General features: G+C 31.5%; 1 protein-coding gene across 2 annotated transcripts; it reads right to left on the bottom strand.

The window, feature by feature from the left end:
• Positions 1–3,166: 3,166 nt before the first annotated feature.
• LOC140441461 (serine protease snk-like) lies at positions 3,167–14,433 on the bottom strand. Of its 2 annotated transcripts, none has more exons than XM_072532197.1 (6): positions 14,231–14,433; positions 9,989–10,237; positions 7,311–7,456; positions 6,846–6,955; positions 5,273–5,681; positions 3,167–3,453 (listed from the first exon to the last, which is right to left on the bottom strand). In XM_072532197.1, the coding sequence occupies exons 2-6, from the start codon at positions 10,140–10,142 to the stop codon at positions 3,262–3,264; spliced, it is 1,011 nt and encodes a 336-aa protein (XP_072388298.1). In that variant the 5' UTR covers positions 10,143–10,237; positions 14,231–14,433; the 3' UTR covers positions 3,167–3,261. The 2 variants fall into 2 exon arrangements, with proteins under 2 accessions (XP_072388298.1, XP_072388297.1); XM_072532196.1 differs by lacking the exon at positions 14,231–14,433 and adding an exon at positions 11,894–12,090.
• Between the last annotated feature and the right edge of the window lie 249 nt (positions 14,434–14,682).

Raw genomic sequence — 14,682 nt, 5'->3', positions numbered from 1 at the left:
ATCATTTCATCAATGTTAACAGTGGCAATGTTTCTGTTTTGTGTATCATTGGGACGTTGAACTTTTCATATTGTATTTCATTAAAAATTATTTCATTTTCACACCTCAAGGTATCGTTAATTATGCTAAGCAGCTAAATAAAAGCAAATTCAATAAATGTGCACATGGCAGATATTACACGCGCGAACAACGATGTGTCACGTGACAGGATTTAACAAATAAAATTAAACGGTATAGAAAAATCAAACATCATGTCATAAGGGCATTAGATATGTATCTTAAATCCTATTGGTCTGATTATAACGCACGATAGGGTTAATAAAATATGATATTTTTCACCTATGACGTCACGCAGCCATCTCCTAGTGCATTCTGGCAGGAGCCAAATAACATTATTAGGGATGGAGACTAAGCAAAATTATCCCAGAAAAATCGTTTGAAATTACCAAAGATGCTACAAGAAACGAGGTGTTAAGAAGGGGCTGATAAGAAATTATCAAAAGAAATGAACAAATCCAAGGCAAGGAAATAATCAAGAATATTGGTAAAAGGTTCTTTTGGGTAAGAGGTCCAGGAAACATCGCTGCTGAACTAATAAACTACGGCACATCAGAATTATATGAAAGCCTAGCCCAACTTTTCCAAAGTTACATTATCGGTGCAAAAATCCAAAGTATGGGCGTATAAAGGAAAATTAGGTTAGAAAAGTATTTAAAAAAATTATAAGAAAATTATCAAATGCGAATAACAAGAAAAAATTCAACAATAAAATGGATTTCTGAAAAAAAATTATAGTTTACAAAATATATAAACGAGATACATAAAAAAAGTCTACCTCCTTTAAATATTTTGATTTGAAACTTAACATGACGAGTAGGATTGCCAACATACAAAAAACTTTGTAGCTAGTTGGAAGTAGAAGGAAGCTAGCGTACGGGATATTAATATGGGTGGTATGCACAGAATAAATGGGAATAAACTCGAAATAACCAAAAATTTTAATTAAAGAATAATGATTAAACAGAATATTTTGTGAATAGAAAACTTTAGCGCAAACTGTTTTTAGAAGAAAAATAATAAAAAACAAACAAAACAAAAAATTAATAAATAAATAAAATCAAAAGAAATTGGAATAAAACATATATTGAAACAAAAATAACAAAAAAATTATGTCGTTTATAAAGTTAAAAAGTATTTTTTGGGTGCTAAAGTTGTATCTGCACCACATCTTAAATATGTTTCACCCATACTTTAACCAAAGTTTACTAAATCAATTTTGTTGTTACCTGCAATCTAATATTCCTATTTTTTCCATAATATTTACTTAAAAACGTTGATTTTTTCGATCAACAGTGAGTCTTTGATTAGCTAATAAATGTAAGAGATATTTTTGATTAGACTGTAAAGAACAATATTATAAATGTATATTTTTCATACTTGTATTGGGTAGAGTAATGTAGAAAATAATGTAAAGGGAGGTCTAACTGGAATAGAATATAATTTATTTATAAATAGTCTAATGAAATAAAAACGATTTATTACTAATTGCTTTTGATTTGGAGTGATGTATAACAAAGACAACCAAATACCATATAATATCCTGATATAAACATAAATCACTAAGATTTTATTCAATAACTGTGGTACTGAAATACGGAAATAAAAAAGGTATAAGAAAAATCAGGTAGAAGAAACAAGAGAACATATTCTTAATATTCGTCAAAATATCGAAAAATCCCGAAACGTATTTATGCTTTGTTAAATATTCCAAGGCCCTCGATACCGTAAAATGGGATAAAATGTGGCATATACTTAAAGAAATGGGTACGCCAGAACACCTTATCTATTTATTACAAAAAGTATATGTAAATAATACTGCTAATGTAAGAGTTAGCGTAACGTTATGCTAATGAAACTGTTATATTGGCATCATTACCAGAAGAACTGGAACAAATTATGAATACTCGAGGCACGGTCAGTACGGAATATGGTTTGAAAATAAATATGCAGAAAACCAAAGTGATGGTCATCGATATAATCAAAAACAACCAAGCAGATATATGAAACATGGCAGGTTACGAAGTGGTCAGGCATTTTAATTACTTAGGCTCCTTTATAACTAACAGTGGAGAATGCGAAGACGAGATCAGTCGACGCATCACAATGGCCAGATCGGCAACAGCCAAACTCACAAAAATTTGAAAGAAAAGTGACATCACAAAATACACAAAATTACGCCTTGTTCGGGCATTGATATTTTCTATTAGCACCTATGCTTCAGAAACTTGGACAATAAAAAAAGCCGATTCAAAGTGTATAGTGGCATTTGAAATGTAAGTCTACCGTAGAATGTTGCGTATACCTTTGCACATCGCACAAATAACTCAATTCTAGCAGAAGTTAACGTAAAAACTAAACTCATCACAGCTATCAACCAAAATATACTGATATTTTGGACATATAACTAGAAGAAGAAAAGGCATAGAGCGAATGATAGTTGAAGGTAACGTAGCGGGTGAAAAATCCAGAGGAAGATATCCAGTACTATGGTGGGACCAAATAAAGGACATGGCTGATTACTCATTCTCCGAAGCAAAACAACATGCAGAGGAGAGAGATAATTTAACAGCAATAGTCAAACAAATTACATGACGCTACTACATCCCTACGAAGGAGAAAAGATAGAGGAGGATAAGAAAACCAACTATAAATCTGGTTACTCTAGAGAGCCACCAGTAAAAAAGGAGACATTTTAACATTCTTTGACTTTTGACCTCGACTATTAACAGATGACCGTTATCTTGTGTCAGAGATGTTTCACTAACCACACTCTGTCAAATATTTGTCTTTATAGTTGATAATAGTTATATTATTTTTACTTAGTAAAGTGTAAGATTTATAAAATGGATCATCAGAAGAATATGTCACGTTAGTGATATGGTTTCGATAAATTTGAAGTTGGAGTAAAGCAACAGCCAATTATTAAAAATATTATTCTCTATACTAAAACCACCAAAACGAGGCAGATTTTCAACAAACATGTGAAGTTCTTAACTAAATAAAAAAAATCCAGAATACGAAGGAAATTTTGAAATATCTTATGTGAAAATAAAATAATCTAGAAGATTTTTATATAATACCTTTCACATAGTTTTTTTATTCTGTATACTCTATACAGAGTTTTTAAACTAAAGGAACATATTCAAAAAATATTGATAAAAGTAGTTCACAAATAATTTCCGCAAATTCTTAAGTACTGATTTATATGGTAACATTTTGCCATGCAGTATCCTCAATCCACTTGATATAATTATACACTTTGGCATATATGTTTATGCCACTTTCACCATTTTTACATTCTGTATCGTCCAATTTGACTCCTACGATGTCGTGCATGCATTTAACGTCTGTGTAAATTGGATGAAACTGCAGAAGAGGTCCACCGACATCCACCTAAAACGTAATTATGTTATAAAATGCTTTAGTTAAAAATGGGTAATATTAATTAAAAAAATAGTATTTAATAAAAAACAGCAACAGAATACTCGAAGATTGTCCACGTTTGTAACACTAACAAAGTCAGTACATGCGACAGCATGCTCCCAGTACAGAACAATTTTCTTAATAGGTCACACACTTAGATATTTCTCAAAATAGTACATGAAAGAATATACAAAAAAAAAATAAAACAATATATAGATGACACCCAATTTGGATTCAGAGGAGGACTAGGAACGAGAGAGACTCTGTCCGCTTTTAACGTTCTTGTGCAAAGACGACTAGATATAAACCATAATCTCTATGTCTGCTTTATAGATTATCAAAAAGATTTTAATAGAGTACGACATCAGAAACTCGTAAAACTGTTAAGAGAAAAGAATGTCTAGTTTATTGGTTACGTCCTATCGTGCCTTGGCATCCCTTTGCATCGCGATGCGCAGCTACCGTTCTACTGCCTGCTACGATTAATACACCAACATTTCAAAGGTAAGTGTTTTTTCTTTGCACAGATAAAAGTAATGAGTTAAACTAGCTAATTTTTGTAATATTCAAATTAATTGCTAATTTATTCACAATCAAAATATTGCATTTTTTTTTGTTATTATTCTAAATCATTTAACCAGCGACCTCTAAGTTTTAAACAAAACAGTGTGAAAGTAGCAGAACTCTTTGGTTTTCCATAAAAGTTAGCTTCTATGGAAGTCTTCTTCTTCTTCGGATTGTCTTATTATGAGTTCACCGTTTTATCCTCCACAGCACTGTATTTATCCTGTCTTCTTCTCTAAGATCTTTATCGATCGTTGCATTTTCTATGTATGTTTTTCATCTTGCAGCAGATCTTCCTCTGTGTCTTCGTTCCGGCGGGTCCCAGTGCAACATTCTTTGTAAATGCCCGTACAACTGCAGAGGTCTGTTTTGTAACTTTTTTGTAATTAAACATTAGTAAGTATCTACACCAGAAGTACAAAGAGATAATATGTGGACGGTGCAATCTGAATTTCGTCTAAAACCTGCTTGTTCGATTAAAATGGCTTTGATAATTATACTCTTAAAAATTAGTCTTTTAAGTACATAGTTCGTACGTTTTACACAACAGAGCAATCGGTCAATAGTTTTTAGGTGGTTAGCTGGATCGGCCGGTTTTAGTAGTGCTATAACTTTTCAGTGTTTAATTCCCATGGGATTCTACCGATCTGCATACCAAGAAAAGACAATATAGAGAGACAAAAGAAATAAAAGCAAAATTCGGTATCACAAATATGCATCAAAGCTAAGAGCAATCCCCGCAATGAGTAAAAAATGTTAAATACGTAAATGATGAACACAGTAATAGTAACATATTATTTATCCAACAATAAGATTGAAGGAGTACTTTAGAAAACTGTTTTAAGGTGGAAGAAATCGTATGCAGGAGATACAAGTACAAAAGACTAAAAAGAGACAGTAGACCAGTAAACATTGTAAAGAAACGAAAACTAAACTACCTGTACAACGTGAGGAGGAGGCCAAAATTTGAAGCACGGAGACTTATATTACAGAAAAAAGAGTAACAGGTTTACATTATAGTTCCCAATGAAAACCTCTTGTTAGTTATCATATTACCGAAGGGCGTCAGGAATCCAGAATCAGCTGGATTAACGTGCAGAATACATCGAATAGAAAACACTAAAAAATACATTTAAGTCAATTTATTGTTACCCATTATTCGATACTAGGAGACATGTACATTTGCATAGTTTAATAATAACCAATATAATAAAAAACTACTTACAGTGCAAATATTTCCATAATGACCATTAGTATCTGCTTTAGTACAGATCGAATTATTTTCTTTAATACCAGCAATATCGTTATCGCTGCATTTATCTTCCGGTAGAGGTTGCACGTATACCCTATTTAACTGTTGATTTTCTTTCTCACCATATTCTGTAAGCTTCCAACCTGCCGTTATGAGTTTACCCTGAGAAATGTCATTGTTAGTGTAGAGACAAGCTGGTCGTATATAACCATTTAACTTAAAATTTGTTTTGACTTTTAACAATACTAAACTTTGATTTTCGGAAAAATACAAATTGGAGGGGAATATTGTTTCAGCGATTTCCCTAATTTGCAAATAAAAACCATTTTGTTCTGTCTGCTCCACACGAAAATCACCTGCTCTCACGAATTTTGCATCTCCGCTAAAAATGATGAAATTTTAAAATGAATTATTCATCAAATAACTACTTAACGTGTTACAAAACCAATATGATACAGTTTATTAATTTTATTTTTACTATACAAATTTTGTAAAACACACAGTAGATTAATTTATCGCCCTCTTAAATATTTCTTATGCTATTATTCTATGAGCACTTGGCAAAGTTTTTTTGAAAATAAAAAAAAAAACGTTAAACAAATATTATGGACGGCCTATCATAATCCCTTTTAACCCTTTAAGGCGCAAAACTTTTTTTACGTCGTTCAAAGCTTATGTTCAGTAAAAAAATGCAAAACAGCTATAAATAGTCTAATAGACTAGTAGTATAGTAGACTTGTTAATAGAAACTGTTCTCAAAATCCTCACAGACACTTCATCTAAGGACTAGGAACTTACTTTAAACGTCATAGTTTTTAAATATCAAAGATGTAACTCAAAGTTATTCAAATTACATTTAAAGGGTTTTTACCCATATATTGAGTGGCTTCAAAAATCCAGATAGCACTAATGATGGAATAGTTATTCCGAAAACTTTCTTTGATGTAGCCTGATAGGGTTGCTATTATTATACCTTTTATAAAGGAAATTTTTTAAATAAAATTTTTAAATAAAATATGTATTAATTAACAAGGTTAACATCATTTACAGTTTTTTTACCCACATATTTATTGGCTTTACTCATGTATACCTGGTAATTGTACAGATGATAGAGTTATTAGTCCGAAAACGTTTTGTAATGTTATCCCGAAAGGGCATTTATCAAAAATGTTAATTCCCCAAGACTCAAAAATCAATTGTTCCTGAGGTATAGAGCTTCCAAGTGTCGGTTTTTAGTCCATTTTTTAAATTCATGAATTTGAAAACGTGGCATTTCATACATTTAATATACGGCATCTGAATCTTAAAATACCCAAATAAGGGATTTGAATGACTATTTTTGACATAGAAATATTAAGACATGTCATTTAGATATTATATTAGTGTAGTGGTCAAAATCGCTCGTCCTAGGATTAATTAAATAGATTTTCTAAAATTAATTTCTACAACCATCGTTGAGATGGACTCACATGTTCAAACCATTCCTTATTTGTTAATCTATTACTTACTTTAAAACGATTAATTTATATTATTCTAAAATACTTACTGTAATGGATTTCTTATGCATTTTGTTGCAGTCAGAATATAATTTTCACTGATAAGAGAACCGGCACACCCCCATTTTATATTAGAAGATAAGCCATATCCAATTTGTACCTTAAAATTTTTAAAACAATAATATGTGATGGGTAGCTTTATACGACACCAGAGTTCAAAGCAAATTCAATTTAAAAAAAACTGGTACAGTACGCGGAACAGATTTATTTGTAAAATGTAAATAATATTTTTCAAGTTGAATAAAATAATTTTAATATTATTATTTTTATAGATTTTAATAAAATTTAAAAAGTTTACATGTTGTATAATATACAATTATTGTAAAAATTCGACATTATATTTATATGAAATTATTTTAAAACGAGAATACAAAATGATAGTAATAAAATATTCACATAAGCACTAAACAACTTTTCCAAACAGTAATTATAAACAAATCTTTAATGATACTTACCATATGAGGAAATTCTTTTAGCTTTGAAAACTGTGGAGTAACAATAAGTTCATTATTGTATATTTCACAATCGAGATACTGATGAGATTCTCCAAAAGCAGTCATTAACGTTTCTTCGTAAGCATACCTACTGTATACCTTGCACACTAAAAGCAGTTAAATATAAAAATAAGATAATTTATACGTACGTTTAAATACTGGTAAAGAAAATATTTAGAAAACATGAAGAATATGTAAAAGATTTTCTGGAACAGTTGAAAACTTTTTGGAAAAGTTGTTTTTATCAATGAATAGGTGGTCAATGGGTGGTTTATTTCAGTATACTTTTATCTCTTATTATATATTCTTTGCTATTTTGCTATTGTGAATTTTTCATCTCCTATACATATTTTTATCGTTGTTATTTCTTGATCTGTTTATCAGTATAATATTATCAGAAAGAGACAAACTAAAACCAAAGCAATATGATACGAAATAACTTTCTGGAGATTAATGTAGTCACAAAACACAATGACAATTCTATCTATTATAAAAAGCATATGTGCCAAAATATATCGAAGTCCAAATGAATCTTGAAAATTTTATAATTTATAACAAGAACTGACCATTAAAATTTGATAATGTGAGATTTTACCGACAAACTCGGAAAGAAAAAGTAGTGGTAATCGGAGTTTTTGAAATCAGACTAAGAAACAAAGGAGGTGAAATTCTGACTAACTTTCCCTTGTGGCATGCAATGCACACCTTTTTTAAGAAAAAAACGGAATATAAAATCTAAATGACGAACTAAAAGTGACTAATAACAGACAAAAAACTAATAATTTAATATGTAATTGTATGCAATAAACTATCAGGAAGAAACGATCACAAACCATTCAGAGTTAGAGTAACGACCACAGTTCAGTAAAAGCTATAGCAGACAAAGCAAAGATAATAAATAGTTGCAGGCGCATAGTTTGGAATCCACCAAACCAACCATAAGCATACATAAAAAATGAATGCTTCTGGCTGGTAACGAAAATCTACAGTGTAATAATTCCAAAGATCAACGATCACAATAAACTAGTAACAGACTTGGTTAAAAAGCACAAGTCAAATTTGGCAGGAGAAGTACAAAAGCTCTAATAAAAATACAACAAAACCTAACCAATGAGGAAAAGAGAAACAAAGAAGAATATAGAAAACTAAATAACAGACCTTTAGCAGAAATTAAAAAAGATCTAAAAAAAATCGGTTGCCTGTAAAGTCGGTTTTATGGGCGAAGATTTTACGTGACAACGTCTTTTTCTCGGTAGAATATTTATTGATATGAATATTATTAAATTGCACAATAGGAACAAGGAATTGAATGAAAATAAGAATTGCACAAATTTTAACTATAGAAATATATTTTGTTTACTAAAACATTGTATATGTAAACTTAAACTTAACTAATTTCTATTTGAGTGATTTTGTTGAGGATAGGACGATGATAGGAGAAATATGAAATGAAAGGAAGTGTTTCTGCTGTAATGTGTCTTGAACGCCAAGAACGCTCGAGAAAGACAGAGACACAAGCACGGAAGCACGCACCGATTCAACGCGCCTAATTCTCTAGTGCTGCGCGCGCAGCGGACCGATCATGTTTGAGTGGGAGAGAGACGCAAGGCATTCGCCGGTCCGGCGGGCCTCTCTCTCGTTCGGTGACTCACTGTAACAGACGTGAGCGGGCGTTACACTTTTTCATGAATGACTCCGAGCCACAACCTAATTTAAGACGTTGTCACGTCAAAAAACAGAGGTTTAAAGATAATGAGAAGAGAACTCACACAAAGTAAAAAATCAAGATAATCACCAACTAGATGGACCCACGACGTAAAAAGAATAGCGGGAAACTGGATTCAAGCGGCCCAGTGTAGAGAACGTTAGAAACGTGAAATGGCACTGCATTATCTCGTACAAAGGACCGAGTACGTTCTGTAAAACAAAAAACTGACACTAGGTGCATTTTTGGATATAGTAGACCAGGGAAATAAGAATTTTTTCGTGACACTGATCCGGCCAGACAAATGACAGTTGTTTTTACTAGTGTGTACCTCTGTAATAAAAACCTATAATATGTTTCCTGCAGTCGATTTTTTGGACTAATTAGTTATTAACAAATTAATGTCAAAAAATGGTAAATTTTTAATTTTTTCGAATATTATCCAAAAGTAAAGCATTTGGAACAAATTTGAGAGTAAATGTTCCTCTAACTGTTCTTCTTTTGTGGAATTTGGTCATCAATAGGAAGATATGTGTGCGGATGGCATGATATCTTAACCCACGGCAAATTAAATAGCACAGTCAAAGATAAAATGCAACAAACTCCGACTATAATTAATTTAGAATGAGCTTTAAATGAAGTGCTTAATACAAGCCCCTAGAAGTCCAAAATCATGAAATTTACTATAAGATGGTTAATCTGGTGAGTAAAGTTATATATCCAAAATGTTTTTGGATATATATTTTTATTAGAAATAATATCTATATTATATATATATACCTAATAATATATATTAGAAATAATAAATCTGTGACTGTCCAAGTAGATGATTACTAAAGTTTATGTGGTTATAACGTTTTGTTAATTGTTAATTGACTATAGGCTTTAATTATAAAACATTTATCAAGTAAACTTTAATAGTTATTTTACCTACTTTTATTGGCTATGTCCCCAGGACGTGGTCCAATTCTTTTGTTTATGTTGTCCTTTTCTAATGGTGCAGAAATTACTTGTGGAAGGTATATAGGATCATCTAAACAACACACAATTTGTTCGAAATTTTTAGTTTGGTTACATATGTCTTCCATATCGATACCTTTAAGAATATTTTCTATTGCAAATTTACATTGATGTGAAGTAATACAAATGCCTTCATGGTCAGTTTTTGTGATACACTTCTCATCTGAAAATATTATCATTTAATATAGATTTTTGCAAAGGTTTTTATAGAGGAATTTAGAGTATTTTAAGAAAGAGAAAGTAAATGATGGACCTTTACCACCGTTTTAACACGTACATCAGTGACAAAGAAGAGATAATTAAGTGTGATTTTTAATTGCAAATATCTTATTTAAAATAACTTTTTATTTATTCTAAGGGACTTTCGTTAATAGTGTAATTTTGCATTCTGCGTTTACATTTTTCAAAAATATTTGTTACTTTCGGATACAAAAATCGGATGAAAGAATGTTTGGACAAAAACGGTCCTATTGGGTAATATACTGATGTTCCAAATCAGGGTAGATATCGGAACAACTTTTCTTGAAATGGCTGAAATATTTTCAGTGGCATATTAATGCTTCTAAAGACCATCCACTTTTTTTTGTGCTAGATAACCACACAACGCATTCAAGTCTGGCTTCCTACAATTTTCGTCCCGACACCGGAATAAATTTCCTTTCGCTGCCACCGCACACCTCCCACCGTCTCCAGCCTCTAGATATCACGTTTTTTTCGGCATTTAAAACAGCTTACTACCAAGAATGTGATATAAAACAAGTATATAAAACAAAAAAATATGAGAAAATCAATACAATAGACATTGCGAGACTTGTTAAAAATGCCTTTAATAGGGTTGCTTCTGTTGAGAAGGCTGTAAATGATTTTCGAACCACCGGGATCCTTTTCTTCAATCCCGATGTTTTGTGTGAAGAAAAATTAATATCTATACCAGTAGTTGAACAATATCAAGATAATGTGTCTTCTCTGCCCGATACCCACTAAACACCATCTTTAACAGCAGTTCCCCTAGATGAACTACCCGGGCCCAGTGGAGTCCAAAATAAAAACACTGAGACCAAAAACAGCACCTTTCAGACATTGATCTGAGCGACGTTAAGGATAAATCTGTACAGCTAAAAAATGAGAGCTTATCTCATTTATCTTTCAGTGAACTACGCCCTCTACCGGCACTACCAGTCAGTAGTTATACAAAAACTAGAAGCATACGAACTCAACACTCGACCATTTTAACATCAACACCATTAAAAGAACGATTAGAAAATAAGGAACAAAAAAGCAAAAAAAGAATAAGGTTGAGAAAGTGAAACGAACAATTGGAGCTACTAAGATAAAAACATAAAAATTAGTCAAGAAGAAGACTTATGGCGTGAAAGCACACCAAACACGGGAAAGCAAACTATGTGCAATATGTTCTGAGTTTGCATCAAAGGAATTATGGTAGAGATCTCTGTGGTCTCTGGGCTCGTGCAGACTGCACGGAAGCGGATACTGCTACTCTTTATATTTGCTCAAACTGTAAATGTAGGTAACTAAAGAAATATGTATTTTATACTTAAACTTAAGTAAACTTAACCATTGAACTTGTCTATCTGTGATCGATATTACCCATCTCCATTGTCGATATTACCCGATTGAACGATATTAACCGAATTTTTTTAAATATATACTAATATAATTTTTAACTATAAACTTTCTCAGCACAACGGAATGTTTAGGCCAAAGCTTTCATCCCTAATACAATAAAGTCGCAAATTCATAAAATGTACTATTATATATAAAGTTACAAGAAAGCTAACAAACATGTAAAAATACCTACATTCTTCTTGCCCCATTACACCAATACAGCATATCAGAACACCAACCAAAATAAAGATTCTCAGGTGAAACATTTTAGTCATAAAAGTATGTTCAGAAAACAATTATTACAAAATAGTTTAAAATAAATGTTAGTGATGCATTTTATATACTTATATGTGCTTTTTCTCTTGTTGGGAATTCTATACATTCAGCGGTTAGTCAATTTACATATTATTATTTAAAATAAGATCAAAACAAGATTATGTTATTGGAAAAACCCGTTAGATGTAAACTATACAAAAAATAATAAAACTTAGACAGGGACGGCTTGGTAAATGTCGATGAATAATAGGTTCGTTACAATAGAAACATTATTAACTGTTTAAAAATCTTATACAGTGTGTCAACTTTAAAACTTACAATGGGTTATATTTCACGAAATATTTCTAGGATAGTAAGGGGGAACTAAAATGACATAAAAGAGAACTCACCCCCATCCCCTAGGCCCCACCCATCACAATCAAAAAAGTTTAAATTGCAAACACCTACTTGTAATAAAAAATGCTATCCAGTGGTATAAATAATAATTATACAGGTTGAAATAATAATTGTAAAACTTTAGCTTAAATGGAAAACTTAATGAGGTTTTTGTTTATTCTGTAAATGACTATGTATAATTATTGTTTAATAATTATACAGGGTGTTAATATCAGCCGACTTGCTATGACTTCTGTATTTGTAATGCCCAAACTATTATTTTTAATGATAAGTGCCCGTTGGAATTTTTTTTTGTTAAATAAAAACTTAATTTGCCGTTTTTGCAAAACAAGTAGAAAACATCTGTTTTTTGGGTTCTGTCAGATTCAATAATCTTTGGTTTATTTAAGAATTTTATTAATGTCATTAGTTTTCATTATTTGTATGATCGGTATTGTCATTCATCTCCCAGAACCAATGTTATTTACGAACAGATAAAATATTTTATGAAAGGCATCCAAGCAAAAATGTAAGTCACGTGTACATTTGCGATTTAGAAAAGTTTAGAGAAACGGGATCAGTGCAAAATAAAAAAGGGATACTTCAAGATTACTGAATGAAGCATTCCAATATTGAGGTCCTTGGAAATTTTACAATAGATTCTACTGCATTAATACGTCAAATATCTGCAATGACGGTTTTCACATGATTTGGTTAGAAAGGTGTTGAAATTACATAAGCTTCACCAGTACAAAACACAACTTCTTCAAGAACTAGGCGATGATGATCAAGACCGATGAATTGAGTTTTGTAAACTCATAACTAAAAAATTCGCGTTGAGCCGAGAATGTTAAAAAAATATGTTTCACTGATGAATAGTGTTGCCCAAATGCAAGAACAAGACGAGACTTAGACAGTCCTGGTCTTGGTCTTGCGCCAATGCACCTGGTCTTGGTCTTGGTCTTGGTATTGCACTCCCGGTCTTGGTCTTGGTCTTGGTCTTGCAGCAAGAGTCTTGCAAGTCTTGCAGTTACCCATTAGCCTATTGCTATTTATTAAACGTTACTTTAGATCTTAGAACAACGTAACAGAGTAACTACATTTGAAGCTTGAATTAACATAGCCATAATAAAGACTAACCAAATTCATAAATGTCTTAAGCAACTGACACCGGGTGGGGTTTGAAGGCACGATCTAAGCTATCCGTGCCTATGCTCTAACTAACTCAGCTATCTACCAGGCCCCACGGAAGTCAATCTGTTTCTTAATAAATGTTTGCATTTACTAGGCTTACATGTGCTAAAACATGGTTAAAATACAAATAAAGTAAATTAATGACATAAACATGCCTGTATTTTAAAGAACATTATCTGCCTAGAAAAGGATTGATGGACATGATGGCCAAAAAATCCACATACATGTATTAAGGGCACAGATTTTTTAGGTGATAAGATAACAAAACTATAATCCACTTATTAAAGCAAAATAAATGTTTTTACCAATCTTATCTCTACTTTTATATAAAAAACTAACGTGAAAAAATAAAGAATAGTTAAAAAAACAGTGGTAATCAAAATAAGTTATTTTAAATTAAAGAGATCCTACTTAACACGTTCAGCTCCGTCGCTTTTTTGAAGAGAAATCAGTGGGCCACTAAGATGTATTCGTGTAAACTAATTATTTTAAAGTAACCCTTTAAAAAGTTATTTATAATAAATATTCGTACAACAAAAATTAATTTGGTCACAAGGGCAGAAAATGTGTTGGTTGAATTTAAAAAAAATAATAATCTGATTGAGAAAAAATATAATTATGAACCTAGATAACTAACATAAGTAATTATTAAATAGCAACAACATCAAGAAAACAAACTAATTACCTAATTTTCAATTTATTCATGAAAACGTCTAAAACAATTTTCTAAGCTCAATCCTGGATGTTCAGGTCACTCCGCACAATAAAACAATGAGTCCTTTCTTTCTTTTTTAGTTTGCCAGCAATATTTTCCCCGTCGTTACATTATCTGTTATTAATTTGTCTCGTTACTTTTAAATATTAGCCGTAGTCGCGTTCTTTCTGCAAATTTTGTTTAACCGAATGATCTCATCGCACACTCAGCGGAAACAATTTATAGTCCTAGGCCGATAAGATTTGTTTATTTAGATTCCTCCAGACTAAATTATAATGATAAAAAAAATTGAATTATTATCGATACGATATTACTGTCGGCGTCGCAATGCAAGATTATTTTTATGATTAGAGGGCGGCTATTCTCAAAATATGGACAATTAATTTCAGAGCGAAGAAGTCGTCTGTTGGAAAAGAATGTAC

Source organism: Diabrotica undecimpunctata, chromosome 5 (genome assembly GCF_040954645.1).
Source record: "Diabrotica undecimpunctata isolate CICGRU chromosome 5, icDiaUnde3, whole genome shotgun sequence".
NCBI classification, from domain to species: Eukaryota; Metazoa; Arthropoda; class Insecta; order Coleoptera; family Chrysomelidae; genus Diabrotica; species Diabrotica undecimpunctata.
Note: the sequence above shows the minus strand (reverse complement) of the source record. Positions and strands in the feature narration are given on the sequence as shown.

Coding starts and splice junctions, on each gene's coding strand:
- LOC140441461 (XM_072532196.1), bottom strand. CDS start 11,975: ATGACTAAAATGTTTCACCTGAGAATCTTTATTTTGGTTGGTGTTCTG. Junction 10,238..11,893: donor TGTAATGGGGCAAGAAGAAT/GTAGGTATTTTT, acceptor TAATATTTTCAG/ATGAGAAGTGTATCACAAAA. Junction 6,956..7,310: donor TAAAAGAATTTCCTCATATG/GTAAGTATCATT, acceptor AAAAATTTTAAG/GTACAAATTGGATATGGCTT.